Source organism: Eschrichtius robustus, chromosome 2 (genome assembly GCF_028021215.1).
Source record: "Eschrichtius robustus isolate mEscRob2 chromosome 2, mEscRob2.pri, whole genome shotgun sequence".
In the NCBI taxonomy this organism is placed as follows: Eukaryota; Metazoa; Chordata; class Mammalia; order Artiodactyla; family Eschrichtiidae; genus Eschrichtius; species Eschrichtius robustus.
Genome location: NC_090825.1, coordinates 51,931,612 through 51,953,567, shown reverse-complemented (window position 1 = coordinate 51,953,567; position 21,956 = coordinate 51,931,612). Strand labels below are relative to the sequence as shown.

Genomic DNA, 21,956 nt, shown 5'->3' with positions numbered 1-21,956 from the left:
GTGCTGTGCAGTGCCTAGTTATATTTATCTTCACAAATATCTGTGTCCTGAGTTTTTGTATATTGAATATTTTCTGACTTGAAGCTTTTTATCATTAATATCGCTATATATATATTTAGTATCTGTACACTTAGTGTGGTTTACGGGAAAAGACATACACTAGGTTTTACTGCTACCCAAGAAATGCCATCCCAAGACAAAAAGACCCAATGGCAACAAGAAAATCCACATAACCCGGAGAATTTAAATCTTTTACGTGGAAGAAGCAAATCTATTTAAGTACTGAGGCTAATGTAGTTAATTTCTTGCTTAATCATAAAAGCTATGTAACCTTTTAGCTTCATTTCTTTTTGGGGGTGGAAATCTAAATTAATTTTTTTAGCTTTGAAAAAACAGCTTTATTGAGCTATAATTGACATACCATGCGATTTACTGTAACATGTATGAATTCATTGGTTTCTAGTATGTACACAGAGTTGTGTAGCCATCACCAGAATTTTAGAACATTTTATCATACCAAAGAGAAATTATGTAGAAATCACTTTTTATATTCATTTAGCAATCACTCTTTATATTCATTTCTGCTTCTTATTTGAAGTAACGTTTGTATGATTTTAGGTACTCTTATCTACCTGTCTTTCCTTTAATCTTACTGTTATCTGCAAATTTACACTCTCCTCCCATTAAGTAGCTAATGATCTGTTAAGAAAACAAGGCTAATAGGAGAGCTTCTGGTTCAGAGAAAGCTGGAAGGAATAATAGAGGCTTTTGAGATGTAAACACTTCCTCGTAATCCCACTGTTTTAAAAATTTCAATTTTGAGCATTGGTTCTTAATAGTGATCGTGACATTTTTTTTCCGTTTAATGGATTACAGAAGATAGCCACAAGAAATCCCTTATTTTGCTGACCAGTCGTTAACGTAGCTAAATTATTGCCAGATGTATCTGCAGAAGCCCTTCCTGAAGATCAGTATGCTGTGGGCTAGCTGTGGTATCTGAAATTCTGTCTTTCTAGAAATTAACCTCCAATAATCTTCTTTAAAAGAGAATCTATCTCTGGAAGGGATAGCACATAAAAATATCTGCCAATGACATTGACATGAGTAGTTTCACTAGCTTACCCTCACCGCATGTTCTGAGGGCTTGCTCATCAGCAGGTGCATGTTTTGACAGGGAAGGAATGGAAGACCAGGTCCAGACTGAGATAGTGATTGTGGAGGGTGGTCCACCTGGAATGGGGTGGGGCAGCTCTAAAAGGAAAGAGAGAGATGAAGACAAGGAAGGTGAGAAGAGATTAGGTTTTGCCAAGAGGTAATCATAATTGTTACACTTACTCACTTATTGAAGTCTGGTTTTATAAGATATTTAAAGATTAATTTTTTAAAGACTCTCCACTGTTAAAAATCATTCAAACACACTGAAAGCTAAGGGGTATCAACTCTATAGTACAATATAAAATTTATTTCCAGTATGAATGAAAAATCATCTTGCTGATCTTCGTATTACTGTAGTTTCTATGATTAAAATTGATCTTACAGACTTTTTTTCTGTATATTGTACTTACTGTACCTATTGGTTATTTTAGGCAATAACCACATGAAAGAAGAAAATTATGCTGCTGCAGTGGATTGTTACACACAGGCGATAGAATTGGATCCAAATAATGCAGTTTATTATTGTAACAGGTAAACTGGCACTGTTGTGGCAGGTTTACAGTTGTTAAACATTTGCATTAATAGCTCTGAAGGAGTTTTTTATAGCTCTGTAAAATTTGTTTTTTTATTTAGAAAATTTTGAAAGTTTGGAAACGTGTAAAAGAAGGAAAAAATAAACTCATAAATTTACCACTTAGAGGCAACCACTGTTACTAATAACCTTTTGGCATATGTTGTTTGATGTAAGAGTAATCAATTTCAGATTAATCTTTATTCACTAGGCATATCACAAACACATCCTTATTTTATTGAAATCCTTCATAAACATTATTTAAATGGATACAAATTAGTCTATTATTACCTCTTAATCTTTTTTATATATCTAGCACCTTTCATTGTGGCTGGTAAACAAGCAGTATTATTTTTTAATAAATTGATAGATGTACCTGACTTTGCCTTACTTTGCTTTGTCCTACTGGTGGACATTGAAGGTGTCCTTTTTATTTCAGTATTATAAAGCTGCAATGAACATCTTTGTTTCTAAAATTATTTTCTGGACTTAAGATTTTCTAGACTTTGTATCTATCCTTGGAAATGCACTCAGTTGGTCTAACAGTATAAACATTTAAAAATTTGTTGATGCTAATTTCAAAATTGTTCCGGCTTCTTTGAAAATATTTTGAAAATTCTTTTCTTCCGCTAGGATATGTGAATGTATCTGTTTTTACCACACGCTTATCAGCACTAAGTACTTGAATTATTATTTATTATTGTTAATTTAATATTATTCTTATTTTAATAGTGATTTGTAATTTACATTTAATTACTGGTGAGGTTGGACATTTTTCAAATGTTGGCCATTTGTGTTTTTTTTTTTCTCTCTAAATTATTTGTACCTGTGCCAGGCCAGCCTGTTTGACCTCAGACTTTCTTTCCTTTCCTTTTCTGCCCTTTGTAACAGAGGGTCTGACCCCTGCAGGCTGTATTTCCCAGGCTCCTTTGACACCTGGGTTTTGTCTGTGTCCAGCCGTGGGAGGTACTGGCAGGAGATTGGAGGGCAGAAGGAAGGCAGAAGTTAGGTATTTCTTCCCCTCTTTTTACATCAGGGTGTTTATCCAGCAGGGGCTGCTTCTCCTCCTTATCTCCAGCTCGCACCTAAGACACCCGCCATGGTCCCAGCTTTTTCCAGGTGACATTGGGTTTTGGGCTCTGCCCTCTGTTCTGTCTTAGGGACGGTAATGGCTTCCTGCTGTTGCTAATCTCTGCACTGATGCACAACCCCCTGTTTGGCATCTCAGCTCTTCCATCAGCCATGTAATGAATTCCCTGCACTAAATTTTTTAAATATTAAAATTCCGATAGAACTTTCTGCAGTGATGGAAATGTCCTGTATCTGCATTGTCCAGTACAGTAGCCACTAACCACAGTGGCTGTTAAGAACTTGAAATGTGGCTAGTGCAATGGAGAAACTAAAATTTTAATGTAAGGTCAATTTAAATTAATTAAATTTAAATAACCATATGTGGCTTGTGGCTGCTGTACTGGACACCATAGCTCTATATTAAAGATAAAATCCCTTTGTCCTAATTGCATAGCTTATTGTTTGCCTTTTAATGTTTTTCATATGTAAAAGTTTTAAATATTTATGTAGACAAATTTGTTTATCTTTTCTTTTGCATTTTATTACAGTGTTTTTAAGCTGAAAGCTCTCTGCATTTACAGACTTGGCAAATAAGTTTTATTTTTTATTTTTTCCTTTACGTTTAAATTTTGTCATGCCAAGTCTATTTTGGTCACTGATATGACTATTTTAATCAATCTGAAGCTTTTTATGACAGAGATTTATAAAAATTACCTTTTATTATATAGTAAGTTCTTAGATTTGAAAGAGATCTTCAGGTTAATTTGGTCCAATCGTTCATTGAGTTATTTTTTATCATATTTAGGGTATTCATACCCTTATGAGATAGTCCCTTCTCTCCCACCTTTTCTTTTGTGGTTATATCTGTTAGAAAAGTCTTCCTTGACTCTGATTTTGTTTCCATGTAGCTCCTGTAGCTTCTCTCAATTGACTTTATTTTTATTCTTATGGACAATTACAGAATAAGTGTGATTCTTCTTTTTCATGACAGTACCTTACATTTTGAAGTTTGCTACTGTGTTCATTTAAGTCTTTCCTCCACATTAAATGTTCACAGCTTCTTCCATTGTACCTCACATAGGTCAGTTTTAAATCTTACACTTTTGCTCTGAACTTGTTCCAGGTTACCTGCATCTATTACTCTGTAGTTCCCAGAAGTTAGCACAGCATGTCTGGCGTTGGTCTGACTCGAACAGTCTTGCAGAGTGCTCATTTAACCTACTTCTAGGTAACATGGTTATATATTAGTGTTTTGTAGCATTACCTATTAAATTTATATTTTGCTTTGGTTTTATTAAAGCCTGTCCTTTTTCACACACTCTCTCTACCCTGCCGCTCAATCGTACATTCATTTGACAGGTTCTTGCCCAACACCTGCTGTGCACCAGTGTTGTCACAGGAGGTAAAGTTGGTTGTTTGGACTCAAATGCAGGATCTTATATTTTATCCCTATGGGATTTTATCTTGTTAGTCTTTTATTTCTATGTCCCTTAATCGTTTGGGATAAATTGTAAAGTACTGTATTTGCTTTTGCTCCTAGCTTCATGTCAACCACAAACTTGACAAGAGCACCGTATATGACATTGTATCAGTTACAGAGTCAACTAGGGGAGCAGTCATGGGGAAGTGGTTAAGAGCAGGGGTTCTGACCCACACTCTTTGGATTCTAATTTCTGGCTCTTCCACTTACATGTATGTGACCTTGAGCAAATTATCCTAACATCTTAGTTTCCCCATTGGTAAAATGTGGATAATAGTATTTATCTCATCGCATTGTAGTAGAGATCAAATAGTTAATACATATAAAGTGCTAGGAAAGTGTCTAGTAAAGAGTATTGTACACAGCAGTAACTATTATCATTATTATTTATGCAATCTGGGGGTTTTGCCTTAATCAGATTATGAAGAGAGATCCAAATTTATCGGGGTCCAAATACATTGTCAATTGTTTTTCTCTGAGTTACCAGTCTGGTGGTAATCCCAGTAAAATAGAAAGGAAATGATGTTAGCCTCATAGGACTTGTTCTGAATTAATCTAATGTTATTTTCCTTCTTTTTTTTTTTTTATCTGTAACATTTTTTTAGTGAAAATTTAGAAAAATCAAAGAGGTTTCCAGTGAATATGCATATATCCACACCAAGATTTTGCCATTAATATTTTAGTATATTTGCTATATCAATATTTATTCATCTGTCTGTGCCTATCTTACTTTTGATGCATTTCAAGGTAAATTGCAGCCATCAGTACACTTTCCCCCTAAATATTTTAGTATGCATGTCATTGATACAGTTCAATATTTTACATTCTTTTCTTTTGAGGTAAAATTTACATGCAATAAAACGCACAGATCTTAACTGTATGTTCACTAAGTTTTTTTTTTTTTTTTTTTTTGTTCACTAAGTTTTGACGAATGCATACACCTATATAACTCACCACCCCTGTCAAGATAGTGAAGATGACCACCAACCCGGGAAGTTCTGCCTGCCCCTTCAGACTCAGTTGCCTAAAACACTCTCCAAAGAAAACCACTGTTTTGTTTTGTTTTGTTTTTCCACCATAGATTAGATTTGTCTCTGTTAGAATTTCGCATAAAAGGAATCATACTGTGTATACCCTTGTGTGTGAGACCTTTTTTACTCGACATAATGGTTTTGACATTCAATCCTGTTGTTGCATGGTTCTTTTTTTTAAACTGTTCAGTATTGGTTGTTTGAACACATCACCGTTTGTTTAGGCATTTTCCTATTCATAGGCACCCAGGCTGCCTTTAGTTGTTGTTGTTGTTGTTTTTTGTATTTTGTCCAGAATTTAGAGTTGTTATTTTTGGAAGCATTGGATCCATAAGGAATTTAGTTGGCCATACTGAAAACCTACATTTTCTCTCTTCACACACACACACACGCACAAATCAATTTGTTAATCTGTTCTAATAATACAGCTCAGAAAAATAGAAAATCCAAATAATTTGTGGAGGATTAATTTCCCAAGCTCTGCTTTTATGTTTGAATTTTATTCTCTATAATCAGATGACTAGACATGTTTTCATTTAGCGTATGAAATCTTGAAATAAATACATTTAATACTGCACAGAATGTTATGACCAGGTATAAATGTTATCAGAAAATTGATTATTTATAGAGCTCCATAAGCCATATACTTTTAACTATGAATATGATGAATCTGAGCCTAGATAAATCATTTATTTTTAATGAGATTAGTGTTTGTTAATAGTCGCATGTCCATTAGTACAGTATTAGAAGAGATTCTTGGCAGTACCTGTACTTGCTTTTCATTTAATTATTGTTAAATTGAAATGAATAATTATGCTTCTTTTTTGCATTTAAATAGTATCTTCTTCCCTGAGGAGTTCAGTAATAGAGTATGCAATTTAATATTAAATAATTAGAAAACTTTATTTGTATATGTATTGCAAATATTAAATAAAGCTTTAGGAATTTTTTTTAGACTCTAGTGGTTATAAATATCTCAATAGCCTGTAGTTTGCCAACTACCCCTTGCCATTTTTCTTAGCCAGCTGACTGCCACAAGTTGGAAGCTCAGAATAGCAGATCTAAATCTTTCTTTTGATATTCATTTTCACAGTTTATTACTAATCAAAATATTGTTCACATGTTAAACTTGCTAGGATGAACCAAAGTTTACTTTTTATAGAAGTGACTTTTTTATATGATTAGAAAACAATCAATTGGTATATTTCTTAGGCATGAATCTTTCTTTTCTAGACTTAATCTTCTATTTTGGGCTTTTAGGATCCTAATGATGCTTTAGGCTCAGCTCAGATACCAGGACAACATGAGTCCTTCCTTGAAAACCTATTATTTAGTTTTGCTTTTATTCTATGTTCCTAGCACTTACTATGATATATAACACTTATATAAGTTTATCATATATGTTCTGCCTTATAATTATATGCATACTTGTTTTATTTCTTCAGCTGAAGGGCAGAGATTGCATCTTGTATCTATTCGTATTCCCTGTAATACCTAGCACTGTGCCTCACAAGAGTTCAGCCAATTTTTGTTGGATGCATGGAAGACTATAGAAGAAATATAAGAAATTTCCAGTGATGTTGAAGTGACCAGACACTCAAATTAACACTTGTATACATAAAACAACAAATGATTTATAGGTCTAAAATATTTCCAAGTACTTTATAATATGAAATGATATTTCATATTAAACTCGCTAGTTTTCCATGTCTTCCGTCCCTAAACAGTACAGATCTTCCTCGACTTACGATGTTACATCCTGATAAACTTGAAAATGTCATAAGTCAAAAATGCATTCAATACACTTAACCTACTGACACAGCTTAGCCTAGCCTATCTTAAATATGCTCAGAACACTTACATTAGCCTCACAGTTGGGCAGAATCATCTAACACAAAGCCTATTTTATAATAAAGTGTTGAATGTCTTGTGTAATTTACTGAATACTGTACTGAAAGTGAAAAGCAGAATGGTTGCATGGGTACAGAATGGTTGTAAGTGTGTCATTGTTTACCCTCGTGATCGCATGGTTGACTGGGAGCTGCAGCTCGCTGCCACTGCCCAGCATCACGAGGGAGTATCATGCCACTTATCACTAGCTCTGGAAAAGATCAACATTCAAAATTTGGAGTACGGTTTCTACTGTATGAGTATTGCTTTTGCACCATCGTAAAGTCAAAAAATTGTAAGTTAAACCATTGTAAGTTAGGGGCCATCTGTATTCTTACAGGTATTTCTTTTTTACAGCCTCATTGCTGAGTACATTACCTTACACAGAATCATCTCCTGTTTCTGGGATGGATAGGTGGTTCAATGACTGAGTCAATAAATGGAATTAAAGATATCGGGAAAGAGAGTGCATGATGGAGAGAGTTTGTCTGGAAGGCCTGTCATGTGATGGGGAATTTGAGTTGAAGGTGGATTTGGTGGACGGGTAGAACTGAGATAAACAGAGGAGAGGGGAAGGCATTTTAGGTTGGAGAGCGTAGTTTAAAAGGCAGAATTAGGAAGCATCAGGGCATTGTACCAAGGAATGCTGGTGACAGCGGGAGCTCTAGAAAGATGGGAACAGAGACCTCATTGTTTTGCATTTTGTTTTCTTCCACCTCCATAAGCAGCATATAGTCATTGGGTTCAGTGGGACTTGACTTTGGTTTGTTGAACTTAGAGTTGAATCTCAGTTCAGCCACTAACTAGCTGTGTGACCTTGGGTAGCCACTAAACCTTTCTGAGCCTCAATTTCCTCACTTGTAGAATAGACATAATACTAACCGCTTCACAGGGTAGTTGTGAAGAGTAATGATATGTGTGTGTGTGTATATATATATATATATATATATGTCATAGTTCTAGGCTTTCAATATTTGTTTCTTTCAAAAACAATGTAATTCCTAGTTGTACGAGTAGGCTTTTGCTATAATTTATTTATATGTGATATACAGTATGGGAAATGTTAGGTACCTGTAATTTTTTTTTGCCTTAATTTCCTATAAAAATAGAGCACAAGTTATATTCATGCTCTCGCTCTAACAAGGTAAAGAAAGCGAGGGTGTCTGAAAACATGATGACTCTGACTGTTTTGTTCTGCTGGAGTTTCATTAGTTATGCCCTGATAACTAGACAGCAGGGTCAGAGAGAGCAGACCACATTGTTATTCAGTTCAGGCACTGGCGTGTTTGGCTGCATCTCACAGAAGCTTCAAATATAGCCTGATTTCTCTTCCCTTTCCTGGATGCAGATTCAGACGCCTCTCCTTTTTCCTTTGTGAGCTGCACAAATCTGCTTTCATCCCAGCTTGCAGTTTGTGATCTAAAGCTAAAGCTTTCAGTATTGAAACATAGTCATACTCTTTCCTTCTGCCCACTCTTCTTTCTGGGTCTGATTCTCCCTGCTTTATTCCTTGTTTTATTATCAGTATCTGAAGCTAAATATCAGGGAGTCTTCCTCTTTGTTTCCCTTTTCCATATACCTCCCAAATAGCTCATTTGTTCCCTCTTTCACTTCCATCCAGATTCTTAACTTTTGCTAAACTAGTGCAATAGTAACTTCAATTGGCTTCCCGTTTCTACTTGCAGTCTCCACTTCAGTCTTCTGTCAAAATGATCGTTCTAAAATATGAAATTAATTGTCTAACTCTTGCTTTCTGTTCACTAGTTCCAAATACCGTGATCAGATTTAAGCTCCTCTGGATGATACATCAGATCTTTTATAATATAAGCTCTCTCTTTTCTTTTAACTTTATTATCCTCACTATTCTTCTTACCCCATTCCTCTCCTCTGCTCTCTATGCCCATGTGACGTGAAATTTACTGATTTCCTAAAAATGCCATGTTGGGACATCTCTTCATACTTTTATGTGCTTCTTTCTCTGCATAAAGTATTTCCTACCTTATCTAATTGGGCAAATTCCTGTCATCCTTCAAGACCCTGTTAGATGTTGCGTCTTTTGGGAAGACTTTCTTAATTTCTTCTCTCTTCAACCTCCCCTTCCCTGCCATGCCCTATGGAGTGGTGCTGTTCAATATGGTAGCTTCTATCCACATTTGGCTGTTCAAATGTAAATTAATTACAATTAATAAAATAAAAAATTCAGTTCCTCAATTGCAGTAGCATATTTCCAGTGCTCTTTAGTCACATGTGACTAGGGACTGCTGTATTGGATAGCACAGGTAAAGAACTTGTCTATCACAGAAAGTTCTATTAGACAGCTCTGCATACAGTTAACCATATCTTTCTCTGTGTTGCCTCTTCCTTTGATATCTCCACTGTTGCACTTATCATACTATTTATTTATTTACATGTCTATTTCCATATTAGACAGTGAATGTTTGAGGGCAAAGATATAGCCTCTTCATTTCTGTATACTTGATTTTGAGCTGGATTTAGCACATTGCAGGTGTTCAACAAAATTTTGAGTTGAATTGATTCAGTGAATTTTAGAAGGGAGACTTGCCTCTACTTGAAGACTTCTACTGGTGAAACAGTCACATGGCAGCATGTTGCATATATATATTCACAAATAATACATATTTATTATATATAATAATTTTATATGATATATATTTAGGGAAACAAATTTCAACATATTTAAAACCTATTTAAACTTACTGGAAGAGTAATACAATGAACATCCATATATGTTTACCCTAGAGTTAATAGTAGCTAACACTTTGCCGTGTTTACTTCCTCTCTCTTTCTTGCTCTCTGTCTCTCTACAAGGGTGTGTTTGTGTGTGTATGTGTGTGTACACACATATAAAATTTTCTTGCTGATCCCAAATACTTTAGTTATATCTCCTAAGACATACCCTGCATAACTACCCTACCATTCACATGTAAGAAAATCAGCATTAGTATTGAAATTTCTCCACTTGTCCCTCAAATACCATCTATAGCTATGTTTTTCGATCTAGAATCCAATCAAGGACCACACGTTGCATTTTGATATATCACTTTAGTCTCTTTTAATCTAGAAAATATTCCTGTCTTTTTTGGTTGTTTATTTTTCATGACATCGATTTTTCCAAAGAGTTAAGGCCAGTGATTTTATAGAATGTGCCATATTCTGGATATGTGTGATGGCTTCCTCATGATTAAATTTAGGTTACATTTTGGCATGAAGCCTACATAAATAATTTGTATACCATTTATTGCATTATATTAGGAGGCCCATAATTTCAAACTGTCCCACTGATGGTGATTCTGAAATTTATATCTTAGGGTGGTGACTACCATATCTTTCTATTACTCCTTTTATAATTAAAAATAATGTATGAGGAGCTTCCCTAAGACGGCTGAGTAGGAAGACCCTGAACTCGCCTCCTCCCATAGGCACACCAAAATTAGAACTGCTTACAGAGCAAATATCTAGGAGGATGACCTGAAGACTAGCAGAAAAGATTTTCCACAACTGAAGATATAAAGAAGGAGCCACACTGAGGAGGGGCAGAGATGTGGTATAGGCAGGATACACAACCTCAGGTTGATGACCCACAAACAAGAAAGATACTGCAACTGCAGAGGTCCTCCTCAAGGAGTGAGGAGTCCAAGCCCCACCTTGTGTTCCTCAGCCTAGAGGTTCTGAACCAGGAAGGCGAGTCCCCAGAAAGTTTGGCTTTGAAAACTACCAGGGCTTACATTTGGGAGAGCTGGAGGGCTGTAGGAAAGAGGAACTCCACTCTTACTGGGCGCATGCAAAATCTAACACCCTCAGGGTCCCAGTGCAGAGGCAGTAGTTTGAAAGGAGCCTGGGTTAGACCCACCTGATGGTCTTAGAGAGCCTCCCAGAGAGGCAGGAGGCAACTGTCTGTCTGGGGACAGAGACACTGGCAGCAGCCATTTTGGGGAGCTTGTTCTACTGTGATGAGACTGGCACTAGGAACTGCCATTTTGGAATCCTCCCTCCAGCCTATTAATGCTGGAGGCTAGCACTGCCTACCAGCATGCCCACAGTAGTCAGCCCACCACAACAGAAGAGTGCCCACGGCCCACATAGAGGGCAATCTTAGATCATATAGCCTGGTGATCAGAAGGGAGCATGGTGTTGGGCCCCATAGCACATCTCCTACGTAAAGCTACTTCTCCAAGATTGGGAGATACAAGTGGCCTACCTAATACATAGAAATAAGCAGAGAGAATTAGGCAAAATGAGGAGACAAAGGAATATGTTCCAAACAAAGGAACAAGACAAAACCTCAAAAAAAGAACTAAACAAAGTGGAGATAAGCAATCTACCTGATAAAGAATTCAAGGTATTATCATAAAGATGCTTACTGCACTTGGGAGAAGAATGGATGAACACAGTGAGAATTTCAACAAAGACTTAGAAAATATAAAAGAATGAAACAGAGTTGAATAATAAAATACAATAACTAGAATAAAAAATACATTAGAATCAACAATAGATTACATGATAAAGAAAAATGGATCAGCAATCTGAAAGACAGAGTAGTGCAAATCACCCAAGCTGAACAGAAAAAGAGAAAAAAATAATTTAAAAAAATGAGGATAGTTTAAGGGACAATCAAGTGTACTAACATTTGCATTAAAGGGGTACAAGAAGGAAAAGAGAGAGGGAAGGGGGCAGGTAACTTATTTGAAGAAATAAGTTAGCTGAAAATTCCCCTAACCTGAGGAAGGAAACAGGAAAGAAACAGGTCCAGGAATCACAAAGAGTCCCAAACAACATGAACCCAAAGAAATTCACAGCAAGACACATTATAAATAAAATGGCAGAAAATAAAGGTAAAGGGAGAATCTTAAAAGCAACAAGAGAAGCTACTAGTTACATACAACGGAACTCCCATAAGGTTATGAGCTGCCTTTTCAGCACAAACTTTGCAGGCCAGAAGGGAGTGGCATGATATATTCAAAGTGCTGAAAGAAAAAAACCTACAACCAAGAATACTTGGCAAGATTATCATTCAGAATTGAAGGAGAGATAAAGAGTTTTACAGACAAGCAAAGATAAAAGAGTTCAGCACTACTAAACTGGCTTTACAAGAAATGTTAAAGGGACTGCTCTAAGTCGAAAAGAAAAGGCCACAACTAGAAATATGAAAATTATGAAAGGAAAAATCTCATTGGTATAGGCAAACACACACTAAAGGTAGTGGATCAACAGTCTATAAAGCTACTATGAATCTTAAAAGACAGAAGTAGTAAAATTATCTATAGCTAAAATAATTACTTAAGTGAATCACAAAATAAAAAGATGTAAAATATGACATCCAAAACATCAAATGTTGGAGAGGATTAAAAATGTAGTGCTTTTAGAACGCACTTGAACTTAAGCAATATCAACTTAAAATAGACTACAGTGTACAAAGGTTGTAGGTATATGAACCTTGTGGTAACCACAAACAAAAACCCTATACAGATACAAAAAAATTAAAAGGAATAAAGACACAACACTAAAGAAAGCAATCAAATCACAAGGAAAGAGAATAAGAGAAGAAAAAAGAAACAGAGAGGAACTACAAATACAACTACAAAACAATTAACAAAATGGCAGTAAGTACGTACCTATCAATAATTACTTTAAATGTAAGTGGACTCTATGCTCCAGTCAGAAGACTTAGGGTGGCTGAATAGAGAAAAGAACAAGGCCCATATACATGCTGCCTACAAGAGACTCAATTCACATATAAAAACACACACAGACTGAAAGTGAAGGGATGGCAAAAGGTATTCAATGAAAATGGAAATGAAAAGAAAGTTGGGGTAGTAATACAAATGTGAGACAAAATAGACTTTAATACAAAGGCTGTAACTAGAGACAGGAAAGGACATTACATAATGATAAAGAAATCAACCCAACAAGAAGATATAATTGTGAATATATATGCACCCAACATAGGAGCACCTAAATACATAAAGCAAATATTAACATAAAGGGAGAAATTTTTAGTAATACAATAATAGTAGAGGACTTTAACACCCCACTTACATCAATGGACAGATCATCCAGACAGAAAATAAGGAAACACTGGCCTTAAGTGACATATTAGACCAGATAAACTTAAATGATATATATAGAACACTCCATCCAAAAGCAGCAGAATACACATTCTTTTCAAGTCCACATGGAACATTCTCCAGGCTAGGCCACAAAACAAGTCTCACTAAATTTAACAAAATTGAAATCATATCAAGCATCTTTTCTGACCACAGTGCTGTGAGACGAGAAATCAACTGCCAGGAGAAAGCTGCAAAAAACACAAGCTTGTGGAGGCTAAATAATATGCTACTAAACAACCAGTGGGTCACTGAAGAAATAAAAGAGGAAATAAAAAATACCTGACAAATGAAAATTGAAACACAGTGATCTAAAAACTATGGGACTCAGCAAAAGCAGTTCTAAGAGGGAAGTTTGTAGTGATACACACCTATCTCAGGAAATTTAAAAAATCTCAAACAATCTAACCTTACACTTAATGGAAATAATAAAGAAGAACAAACAAAACACAAAGTTAGTAGAAGGAAAGAAGTAATAAAGATATGAGCAGAAATTAATGAAGTAGAGACTTTAAAAAAAAGAAAAAAACTCAATGAAACTAAGAGCTGGTTCTTTGAAAAGATAAACAAAATTAATAAACCTTTATCCAGACTTATCAAGAAAAAAAAGAGAGATGGCCCAAAGAAATAAAATCAGAAATGAAAGAGGAGAAGTTACAACAGACACCACAGAAATACAAAGAATTATAAGATATTATTATGAACAAATATACACCAATGAATTGGACAACCTAGAAGAAATGGATAAATTCCTAGAAATGTACAATCTTCCAAGACTGAACTAGGAAGAAATAGAAAATATGAACAGACCAATTACCCGTAATGGAATTGAATCAGTAATTCAAAAAAAAAAAAAAAACTCCCAATAAACAAAAGTCTAGGACCAGGAGATTTTCAGGTGAATTCTACCAAACATTTAAAGAAGAGTTGACAGCTATCCTTCTCAAAAATCTGAAGAGGAAGGAATGCTTCTGAACTTATTTTATGAGGCCAGCATCACCAAAACCTGATACCAAAACCAGACAAAGACACCACAGAAAAAGAAAACTACCTGCCAATATCACTGATGAACATAGATGTAAAAATTCTCAACAAGATATTAGCAATTTGAATTCAGCAAGACATTAAAAGGATCATACACCATGATCAAGTGGAATTTATCCCAGTGATGCAAGGATGGTTCAATGTCTGGAAATCAATCAATGTGATATACCACATAAACAGATTGAAGAATAAAAGTCATATGATCATCTCAATAGATGCAGGAAAAGCTTTTGACAAAATTCAACATCCATTTATGATAAAAAGTTTCAACAAAGTGGCTATAGAGGGAACATACCTCAACACAATTAAGGCCATCTGTAGCAAACCCACAGCCAGCATCATCCACAATGGTGAAAAGCTGAAGTCATTTCTTCTACAATCAGGAACAAGACAAGGATACCCACTCTCACCACTTTTATTCAACATAGTTTTGAAAGTCCTAGCCAGGTCAGTCAGACAAGAAAAAGAAATAATAGGAATCCAAATTGGAAAGGAACAGGTAAAACTGTCACTGTTTACAGATGACATGATACTATATATAGAAAGCCCTCAAGACACCACCAAAAACTATTAGAACTAATAAATGAATTCATTAAAGTTGCAAGATACAAAATTAATATATGGAAGTCTTGCATTTCTGTACACTAGAGATGGACTAACAGAGAGATTAAGAAAACAATCCCATGTATAATTGCATAAAAAAGAATAAAATACGTAGGAATAATTCTAACTAAGGAGGTGTAAAAGACCTGCACTTGGGAAACTATAAGACATTGATGAAAGAAATTGAAGATGACACTAACAGATGGAAAGATATACTGTGCTCATGGATTGGAAGAATTAGTATTGTTAAAATGACCATACTACCCAAAGCGATCTACAGATTCAGTGCAATCCCTATCAAAATACCAATGGCATTTTCTACAGGACTAGAACAAATAATTTTAAAATTCGTATGGAAATAATTTTAAAATTTGTATCCAAAAGACCCTGGATAGCCAAAGCAATCTTGAGAAAAAAGAACAAATCTAGAAGTATCATGCTCCCTGTTTTCAAACTAAACTACAAAGCTAAAGTAATCAAAACAGTATGGTACTGAAACAAAACCAGACACAGATCAATGGAACAGTATAGAGAGCCCAGAAATAAACCCACACTTACATGGTCAATCTACATTGAAGAAGGTAAGAATATACAATGGGGAAGAGACAACCTCTTTAATAAATTGTATTGGGAAAACTGGACCAGTTTCTCACACTGTATATCAATACAAAAATAAACTCAAAATGAATCAAAGAATTAAACGTAAGGCCTGAAATCATGAAACTCCTGGAAGAAAACATAAGTAGTACACTCTTTGATATTGATCTTAGCATCTGTCTCTTCAGCTAGGGAAACAAAAGCAAAAGTAAGCAAATGGGACTACCTCAAACTAAAAATCCATTGCAGAGCAAAGGATACCATCAACAAAATGAAAAAGCAGCCTACTGAATGGGAGAAGATAATTTGCAAATGATATATCAGATAATGGGTTACTATTCTAAACATACAAAAAAACTCATACAATTCAGCATCATAAAAACAACCCAATTAACAAATGGGCAGAGGACCTGAATAAACATTTTTCCGAAGAAGATATACAGTTGGCCAACAGACACATGAAAAGATGCTCAACATCACTAATCATCAGGTAATTGCAAATCAAAACTACAATGAGGTACCACCTCACACCTGTCAGAATGGCTATCATCAAAAAGACAGCATATAACAAGTGTTGGTGAGGATGTGTACCAAAGGGAATCCTCATGCACTGTTAGTGGGAGTGTAATTTGGTACAGCCACTATGGAGAACAGTATGGAGGTTCCTCAAAAAATTAAAACTACAACTACTGTACAATCCACCAATTTCAGTTCTGGGTATTTACCCAAAGAAAACAAAAACAGTCATTTGAAGAGATATATGTAACCCAGTATTCACTGGAGCATCATATACAATAGTCAAGATATGGGAGCAACCTAAGTGTTCATCAATAGATGAATGGATAAAGAAGATGTTATATATACATGTACACACACACACACAATGGAATATTACTCAGCCATATAAAACCCCAAATCTTGCCATTTGTGACAATGTGGATGGATCTAGAGGGTATCATGCTAAGTGGAATAAGTCAGATAGAGAAAGACAAATATTGTATCTCACTTATATGTGGAATCTAAAAAACAAAACAAACAAAATGAGAACAGCTTCATTGATACAGAGAACAAACGGGTGTTTGCCAGAGGAGAGTGGAGTGGTGGGTTGGGTGAAATAGATGAAGGGGATTAAGAGGTGCAAGCTTCCAATTATAAAATAAATAAGCCAGAGGATGTAATATACAGCATAAGGAATATGGTATACAATATTGTAATAACTTTGTATGGGGAAAGTTGGATACTAGAATTATTGTGATCATTCCGTAATGGATGTAAATGTTCAATCACGGGCTTCCCTGGTGGCGCAGTGGTTGAGAATCTGCCTGCCAATGCAGGGGACACGGGTTCGAGCCCTGGTCTGGGAAGATCCCACATGCTGCGGAGCAGCTGGGCCCGTGAGCCACAACTACTGAGCCTGCGCGTCTGGAGCCTGTGCGTCTGGAGCCTGTGCTCCGCAACAAGAGAGGCCGCGATTGTGAGAGGCCCGCGCACAGTGATGAAGAGTGGCCCCCGCTCACCGCAACTAGAGAAAGCCCTTGCACAGAAACGAAGACCCAACACAGCTAAAAATAAATAAATTTATTTTTAAAAAAAAAGTTCAATCACTATGTAGTTCACCTGAAACTAACATAAAATTGTACATCAACTGTATTTCCGTTTTAAAAAAGGAAAAAATTATCTCTATGGTCAGATCATGTGAATATCCTGTTCCCCAGCAATCTTTTTTTTTTTTTAATATTTATTTATTTATGGCTGTGTTGGGTCTTCGTTTTCTGTGCGAGGGCTTTCTCTAGTTGCGGCAAGCGGGGGCCACTCTTCATCGCGGTGCACTGGCCTCTCACTATCGCGGCCTCTCTTGTTGCGGAGCACAGGCTCCAGACGCACATGCTCAGTAATTGTGGCTCACGGGCCCAGTTGCTCCGCGGCATGTGGGATCCTCCCAGACCAGGGCTCGAACCCGCGTCCCCTGCACCGGCAGGCAGACTCTCAACCACTGCGCCACCAGGGAAGCCCCCCAGCAATCTTTTAATGTTTTTTCGGCTGCACCATGCAGCATACAAGATCTTAGTTCCCCGACCAGACATTGCACCCAGGCCCTGGCAGTGAAAGTGCCAAGTCCTAACCACTGGACCGCCAGAGAATTCCCCACAACGATCTTTTACTCAGTGTTTTATCATCCACTGATGATCTGTCCCTGAATCATTAATACATTGATGGTTACAAAATGGTGATTTTTCTAATTTTATCATTTCCTTTACATAATATTTTCTCACATATTTCTGAAAAGAAGAGTTTTCTTTCCTTTTCACTCTTTTTGGCTTTCCTCCTCCTTTGTCCTCTGAAAGTATTGTATGGACTCACGAATTTTTAAAAATTTACTATTCAGTGTGTTATAATAAATTACCATAATTATTATTTTGACCCTTAAATTATTCTATACAGTAAGTCCTCTACATACGAACGAGTTCCATTCCAAGAGCGCATTCTTAAGTCCAATTTGTTCATAAGTCCAACAGAGTTAGCCTAGGTACCAACTAACACAATCAGCTATATAGTACTGTACTATAAGAGGTTTATAATACTTTTCACACAGATAATATATAAAAAACAAACACAAAAAACATTTTTAATCTCACAGTACAGTACCTTGAAAAGTACAGTAGTACAGTACAACAGCTGGCATACAGGGGCTGGCATCGAGTGAACAGGCAAGAAGAGTTACTGACTGGAGGAGGGAGAGGAGGTAGGAGATGGTAGAGCTTGAAGGATCGTCAGCAATAGGAGATGGAGGGCAAGCTGCAATTTCACTCACGTCTGACGTTGATGGCACAGGTTCTGGTTCCTTGCTGGAATCAATTCTATCTACCTTCTTGAAAAAATGATCCAGTGATGTCTGGGTAGTAGAATTTTTTTTTCTCATCATAGATGGCACAGTAGCAATGGATTGCATTTTGAACAGCTGCTGCCACCTTTGTGTACGTGTACTGTTCTACATTTGGGTCTTGTGCCTCAAAAACTAACAGTGCCTCCTCAAATAAAGAAAATCCCCTTGCCATTTCCTGCATCATGAATCTCTTTGGCTCTTCAGTTACTTCTTCCTCTTGTCTCTCTTCATCCTTTCTCTGGGCCTCCAATCCTAGAGCTTCTTAGCAGTACCAGCTACATCACTGTTGCTTTTACGCTTGCCTCCTGACATCCTGGGCTTGAAATAAAGATACTGTACTACAGTACTGTATACAGTACTTTACAGTAAAGTACACAAAAGCAAAATCACTTGTAGAGGATGCACGCACACGACAATGTATGCCAGACACGTGAACTAATTTATGGGATTGGACATGCAAACGCACGTTCACATCTTTGAAAGTTCTCAACTTGAAGGTTCATATGTAGGGGACTTACTGTATTTGTCTAGTGGGAGTCCCTTAAACTGGCTGTGTGCCCTCTTACATACCTTCATTTGTTTTTGAACACTTTCTTGTTTTGTGGGAGAACAGGATATTCCAGATTTGCCTTGTACTTTCTCTGCCCCTAGACCTGGGCTCAGCTATTTCTGCAAGGAGCTCCTGTTCCTTTTAGTGCAGAAACCAAGATCTGATTGCAAGACCTGATCGTTGCTACTGAAGTGTTACTGCTTCTAGGTCCTTTTAAAGGACAGAGCTAGGAAATATATTTTTGGAAAAGTCATCACTTTATCCAGATACCCTCAATTCATATCCAGTGTCACAGAGGTTATCCTTACCTTCCCCCATTTTATATTTGTATCTCTCTCTCAAGAGAGCCCTGCTTTCCAACAGCACCAGAGTACTTACTCATTAGCTCTATCCTTCAGTTGATATTACAACACCAGCGTTACACCACAAGCAAGCCTACTAAGGAAACTTAAGGATTTCTTTGCAATTTATTTTTTATTCTTAGACTGCATCTCACTAAGGATATATACTCAGAATACTGTGTTTAAAAGTTACTGGGTTGGCCAAAAAGTTCATTTGGGTTTTTCCATTAACATCTTATGGAAAAACCCAAACGAACTTTTTGGCCAACCCAATACTTGAATTCTTTCTTTTTGACATACAGTTAGGATCATTTGTTTCTGGTTTATTCCGTTTGAAGGTTTTCTTTTTCATCCTTTTTGAAGTGTCATTCCCATTTCTATCCCATTTACCCCGTTCCCACCCATCCTCTAGAGGATGAGAGTGGGGCTTTTAATATAGGTTTGAATTCTGAGTCATGTAAATGTTTTTCATAAAATTAAACTAAAAAGAATGTTAATAAATGATGACTTTGTATGCTTAATAATGTTCTTTGCCTTATGTCTAATATTAGTGTTCCTACACTTGCTTTCTTTTGCTTGGTTTTCAGTTTGTCTCATTGTCTTTTTCTACCCCTTTAACTTCAGCCTGTGTGTGCTTATGTTGTAGGTGATATCTTATGTGTACAGTTTTAGAATCTGATGTTTATCTAGGCAACTTTGTGATTACTTATATATTTGAATTATTTTCTGCTATCTTATATTTTGTCTTCTTCTCCCTCTCCTTCTCTCTTTTTTCCTTTTGCCTTCTATTGTAGTGATTGTTATTTTTACCTCATTTTTTCTTTCTAATTATTTGGAAGTGATACATTCTGTATCCTTTTAATGGTCATTTTTAATGGACATTCTTGTCATCCTGTTAGTTTTTTGTTTTTTCTTTTTTATAAATTTATTTTACTTATTTCTATTTTTGGCTGTGTTGTGTCTTTGTTGCTGCACACAGGCATTCTCTAGTTGTGGCGAGTGGGGGCTACCCTTCCTTGCAGTGTGCGGGCTTCTCATTGCGGTGGCTTCTCCTGTTGCAGAGCGCGGGCTCTAGAGCACAGGCTCAGTAGTTGTGGCACACGGGCTTAGATGTTCCGCAGCATGTGGGATCTTCCCGGACCAGGGCTCGAACCCGTGTCCCCTGCATTGGCAGGCAGATTCTTAACCACTATGCCACCAGGGAAGCCCCATCCTGTTAGTTTTGTGTTGAGTATTCAGTCAAATAAACCCATACCACTTTTCCACATGAACTACCAAAATGGGTTTATTGAATCATCTACTTTCATATTTATATATTTTTTAACTCAAGCAAAGAAGACTATGTGTTTATTTTTTTCAAATTTTATAATCTCAGTTTGAGAAGTAGTCTCGGTCATGCAGTATAAACAAAGGTTGACAGAAAACTGGACTCACCACAACCTTTTCTTTATAGTCTGCCAGCCCTCAGCCATCACCCCTGCCCCCGGCCCAGAATCTAAGCACTATTAAGGCCAGGAATATTATTTTGATTACTGTTCTGTCCATTATGTCTAGAAAAGTATCTATGCATTAGCTCACCCTTAATAGATATATTAGTTGAATGTATAAGGTAGAAATACTTAGTCTGGAGAAGAAGGAATGGGGTAATGGTGGGATGGAGGGTAGGAGACATTACGTAACCTTTTAGTTTGAAGGACTTGCGTGTTGAACAGTAATTCTACTCGTTTAGTATGGCCCTGAGGGTTGAGGTGAACACTACTACAGGGAAACAGAGAGCTGTATACTATCAGGATTGTGTGGAGGGGGGTAAGTAGCTTCATTGTCAAGTCCCAGTTATTTCAGGAGAGTTTTGTTAGAGGTAACCTGGACGGGTTTAAATAGTCCTTAATTGCTCTGAGATTCTATGCTAAGTAGGTGGAATACATTGCCATACTTAATTTACAGTCAGATTTAGGCACACAGGTTAAGTTTCATTTTTCATCTTAGACTTGTAGATGATCTTAACTCTACTAATAAAGTGATCATTTAACAGCACAACACTCTGAGTGGCAATTCACAGCAATCAATCACTCTGTGTGCCTCCCCAGCATCCCAAATGTTCTGGTGTTTTCAGTTTTCTGTTTGGGCAAATTAGAAAGGCAATAAGCAGGTAGATCAGTTGTAGGGTTCTCATATTTATCTTTTCTATAGCAAAGCAAACTGGGAAAAGCAGACTGCATATTTTCTCTGAATTTTGTTTCTGAGTTTTCATTTGATTACAGAATTATCTTAGTTTGATTTAGATATTTACTGGGAGTGATACACAAATGGGGACAAGTTAAATGTAGTTTTATTAGCACCTGGAAATCTAAATTAGTGCCTTGAATGCTCCTTATAATAAAAATCTCTTCTTTTTCTCTTAGGGCTGCTGCTCAGAGTAAATTAGGTCACTACACAGATGCAGTAAAGGACTGTGAAAGAGCAATAGCGATTGATTCAAAGTACAGCAAGGCCTATGGGAGAATGGGGTAAGTTTTGGGAGAACGTTCAAAGTAGTACCAAGTAGTATCAGATATGCTGTTCTTAATGGCTTGGTTTTGAATTTCCTGCTTCATATTGTACCCTCTGAACTAAA

At 36.5% G+C, this 21,956-nt stretch overlaps 1 protein-coding gene across 2 annotated transcripts in view; it reads left to right on the top strand.

Moving 5' to 3' along the window:
- SGTB (small glutamine rich tetratricopeptide repeat co-chaperone beta) overlaps positions 1 to 21,956 on the top strand; it is a 48,909-nt gene that overhangs the window by 15,891 nt on the left and 11,062 nt on the right. For both annotated transcript variants that reach the window (XM_068535422.1, XM_068535421.1), the window contains exons 5-6: positions 1,587 to 1,686; positions 21,745 to 21,849. In XM_068535422.1, the coding sequence (XP_068391523.1) occupies positions 1,587 to 1,686; positions 21,745 to 21,849 (205 nt within the window). The remainder of the gene's footprint in view (positions 1 to 1,586; positions 1,687 to 21,744; positions 21,850 to 21,956) is intronic.